This window comes from Colossoma macropomum, unplaced genomic scaffold, assembly GCF_904425465.1.
Source record: "Colossoma macropomum unplaced genomic scaffold, Colossoma_macropomum, whole genome shotgun sequence".
Taxonomy (NCBI): Eukaryota; Metazoa; Chordata; class Actinopteri; order Characiformes; family Serrasalmidae; genus Colossoma; species Colossoma macropomum.
The window spans coordinates 29,440,761-29,445,171 of record NW_023494793.1 but is presented as its reverse complement, the minus strand read 5'-3'; the positions used below and the strand labels follow the sequence as shown (position 1 = coordinate 29,445,171).

General features: G+C 39.1%; 1 protein-coding gene across 1 annotated transcript; it reads left to right on the top strand.

The window, feature by feature from the left end:
• The first annotated feature begins 331 nt into the window (after positions 1 to 331).
• Positions 332 to 4,118, top strand: LOC118814084 (serine/threonine-protein kinase pim-3-like). Its single transcript, XM_036579746.1, has 7 exons — positions 332 to 372; positions 777 to 944; positions 1,142 to 1,236; positions 1,333 to 1,383; positions 1,491 to 1,869; positions 1,997 to 2,173; positions 4,027 to 4,118. Exons 2-7 carry the CDS (start codon positions 806 to 808, stop codon positions 4,116 to 4,118), a joined length of 933 nt encoding a protein of 310 aa, XP_036435639.1. The 5' UTR covers positions 332 to 372; positions 777 to 805.
• Positions 4,119 to 4,411: the final 293 nt, after the last annotated feature.

The following is a 4,411-nucleotide window of genomic DNA, read 5'->3' as shown; positions in this document are numbered from 1 at the left end:
ATGTATTAATTTTTTTGTGTTTTTTGTTTCTTAGTTTTTCTTTCTCACAGCACAATATGAGCACATTTCAATATCACTGCATTCCTTAATAACAAAATAAAATATAATGTAGTGTATCAGCCTAGAACTATCATTACTACAGATATATTTAGCTTATGTTCTGTGAAATAATATTAAATATTCAAATGATCATCCTGCACTCAGACACTTCTCAGAGAAAGAGGAAGAGAGCTGAGGAGGGATGCAGCCAGTGTGTCAAAGAGGGAACAAGCAATGCTCCCAACACTGACGCCCCTGCAGGGAAGAAGAGGAAGGGGGCAGTGAACCGACCAAAGAGAACAACTCAGGGACTGAAGAAAGCCACTGAGCCAGGTCAGTCCACTCACCCCTAAAAAAATCGCTGAAAAAAAATAAAATTGCTTAAAAAGAGCTAATGCTCCGCCAAAAATGGTGGTGGGGGAGAAGAAGAGGAAAGTGTTGGACACTGACTCAAAAAACAACTTAAAAGATAGAAGAAAACTGCTAAACAGAGAAAATGGAGGGAACTCAGTAATTTAGAGAAATTAGAGAACACTTTTTTGAAAAATACTCTACATTCAGAATGTAACAATGTATTCTACAGTATGTATTATCGTAGATGCTTTGTTTTCCTGCAACTGACCAATTCTGATATAATCACTATAGTGGTGGGTCTGTTGACAAGTCTAGTGGGGGTCAAGTTGTGGGGAAAGTGACAGATGCAGAACATTAAATATTAAAAATTATCCTGTACTTAGAAGCTCCTCGAGGAAAGAGGAAGAGAGCTATGGAGGGATGTAACCAGAGTGTTGAAGAGGGAACAAGCAAGGTTCCCAACACTGACGCCCCTGCAGGGAAAAAGAGAAAGGGGACAGTGAACCGGCCGAAGAAAGCGACGGAGAGACAAAATAGAGCCAATGAGCCAGGTCAGTCCAACTGCCAGACAACTGCTTACTGTAAACATTTAATTTCACTTCACTTTAAGAGAGGTTTTTTTTATCTAAAAAGAGTTCACAGAAAGTAGATTCCACCACATTATTCATAATCAGTAAGTTTGATTGGTAATCCCCTGATCAATAATCTAAAGAGGGCTGATGTTCATTTGTAATTTTCTTTTCTATAGAAACCTTTGACTCCCACTATGATGTTGGAGACAAACTGGGTGAAGGATGCTTTGGCTCTGTCTATGAAGGAAGACGCATTTCTGATGGCCTACAGGTTCAGCTCATACCTGAGATTTCATTTTAATGGTCATTATTTTCCCTTCTCTCTTTGCACTGCAAGTAATTTTAATATTGTTTTGTTTGTGTGTAGGTGGCCATCAAATTTGTCTTCAAATGGGGAACAGATCGATATCTCTACAGCGTAAGTGCACCTACTTAACACGTAACACAAAATAATTCCATACCAACCCAATGAGTTTCTCCCCATGTTCATCACTCCTCACCATCTAACTATGTACTGTCCTGCAGCCTGTTGAGTCCAAGGCCGTTCCTGTGGAAGTGGCTCTGCTGCAGATAACGAGCCAGCCTCCCGTCTGCAAGAACATAGTTCAGCTAATCGAATGGTTTGACGAGCCTGACAGATACATCCTGATCCTGGAGCGCCCTCACCCATGTGTGGACCTGGAGAGGTTCATGTTAAACCTTGGAAATTGCCTGGATGAAGAAACGGCCCGAGCCGTAATGGTCCAAGTAGTGGCGGCAGCGAGCCAGTGCAGCACGCGAGGTGTCCTGCATCGGGATATGAAAGGGGAGAACTTCCTGATCAACACGGACACCTCAGAGGTCAAACTTATTGACTTTGGCTGCGGTGACCTGATTAAGACAACTGAATATGACAGATATGCAGGTAAGATTTCAACACTCCCCCTTGTGGAGAATCTTCAGCCATAGGTGACTGAGTGTCCCACAGCCACTTAGCTGTTAAATGAATTACTGTGCTTAACTGTGCTCTTTCTCTTTGTTATGTTCTTAAGGCACACTTCAGTACTGCCCTCCTGAGGTTTTTGTTAGCGGGAAGTATCACGCTGATCCTGCAACAGTTTGGTCGCTTGGTGTCCTGCTGTTCAGGATGGTTTGTGGATACATTCCCTTTGCTTACCATGTGGAGACCGTGGCAGGGATTTTCAGCATCAAGGATGGCCTTTCTAAAGGTAAGATAAACTGGAGCATCCGGGTAAACGAGGTATACCTTTGACTTGGTAACCACGTACCGAAGAAGGACAATTGATCACATAATCAATAGTTAGAAGAGTTTTGCTGTAGAGGCCAGATGCCCCCAAATGTATACGTTTATAATAGTTTCCTTTCATGATATAGTTACAACTCATCCTTTTACTGGTAGCCCTTCTGAAATTTAGTGGTTAAGTGTCTCTCTCCCATCCAATCCTGTCACTCTGCACAGAATGCTGTAGTCTGATTAGCTGGTGCTTGGAGTGTTGCCCATCCCAGCGGCCTAGTTTGCAGCAGATCACGGAGCATGAGTGGTTCCAGTGCACCAATCAGGCCTAGGATCAGGTTAGGCAGGGAGGCCAGGAGAAGAAGCAGTAAGCCTAAAATATCTAGTGACAATTGAGGAGATACTGTGGTGCACATACATGCCATAAGGAAACTGGAAATGAAGATTAAGATTAAAACTCTTAAGATTTCTAAACTTCAGAGTCTAATGCATATCTTTTGGTTTATGTTTCAGGTTATGAAGAGCTGTTAATAAAAAAAACAACAACAACAACAACAGCAACAAAAAACACCTATCAATGTGACAACAGACTACTGGATAAAGAAAAGTGACATGACTAAATACAATGACAATGGAAAAAGAACAATGACAGTGGAAGAAGATACAGCCATGGAAGAACAACAAGAGCAGTAAAAAGGGACAGTGACAATACAAACAGAACTGTGACAGTGAAAAATGGTGACAGTAGTAAACAATGGATGATGATGCAAAAAAAAATGAACATGACTATGGATATAAGACAGTCAGTTCAAAACAACGACACAGATTAAATACAACAACAGTGGACGACACATAATGAGTGAAAAAAAAGGACGACTTGGTGGATAAAGGACAACAACAGTGAAAATGGACAACATTAGTGAAAAAGGACAACATCAGTGAAAAGTTCTTTCATTATGTTTGAAATAAAAGCACTGCTTGATTACATAGTTTTGGACTGAATTGCATTAAAGGGCTCATATTCTACATTTTTCTTGTAATGTTTTTTACCTTGAGGTCCACTAATGACTTTCATGTTCATTGTACCAAAGTACCAAAACAGCCTTAATTCATTTCTACATGACCACTTTATCCCTTAGAATTCAATAGGTTGTTGTTCTTACTGTACCTTTAAAAACTGGTATATGCAAATGTAATCTGTTCTAGTTGGCTGTCCTGTATTGTGTACTGCTTTGTCCCCCTCAATAAGGCAGACTCAGCCAATCATATCATGCTTCATAGGATTTAATCTAACCATATCAGACCTCCTAAACTGTAATCCAATAATATCAGACCTGCTTAATTTGTTTCAGGATTTTAGCTAAAATAAAGATTAGGCCTTATTCTAAATATTTAACATACAGTCAGAATCAGCAATTAGTTACAGAGTAAAGATGTTTACCTAAAATATGGATTTGAGCAAATTCTGGTTGATAAAGCTGGATATTGAGCTATCTTAAGTTCATGTGAGGTAAAGAAAAGGGATAGGACATAAATCATGAATGTTAGCTAGTTGAAGAGTCAACTGGTTCACAGATTATTTGTCTCCAAATTTCTATGAAGTGTTTCTAAATAATCAGACCAGTATTAGCTATATATTGTTTTTACTGAATTGTTTCATATCCCTGAATTGCTCAGTCTGTAACATTACACGGTAAGGAAGAGGTGGCAGATCCACAGAAGCCCAGTCAGGTGAGAAGAGTTTTGCCAGTTCAAGCAAAAAAAATGATCTCACTGATCCTTAAATTCCTGTAAGTCTACTAAATAATTCCATTTTACTCAACACAGGTGAGGAGAGGGAGAGGAAGAAGCTGACGGAGACTGACAGAGCTGAAGGAGCAGATCTGATGGAGGTTAGTGATCAAGAAGAAAGCGAGTGAGTGTTTTTTAAGCTTTCAGTTAAAATGAATACTGACTTTGTAGGAATGTTATTCCTTTAATATATCATAATTTCTAAGACTGAATAAAATTTATGCTTATAGTGCAACTACAACTACGCTCTTGAAAAAGCTGTTCTTTTCAAGGGTTCTTTAGTAAAGGGAATGGTTTTCTTTAGAACCATGAGTTTTATAAAGAACTATTTCATGCTTAAATGGTTCTTTGCATGGCGAAGTCGTTCTTTAGATTGATGAAGAATGTGTTTTATATATATATATATATATATATATATATA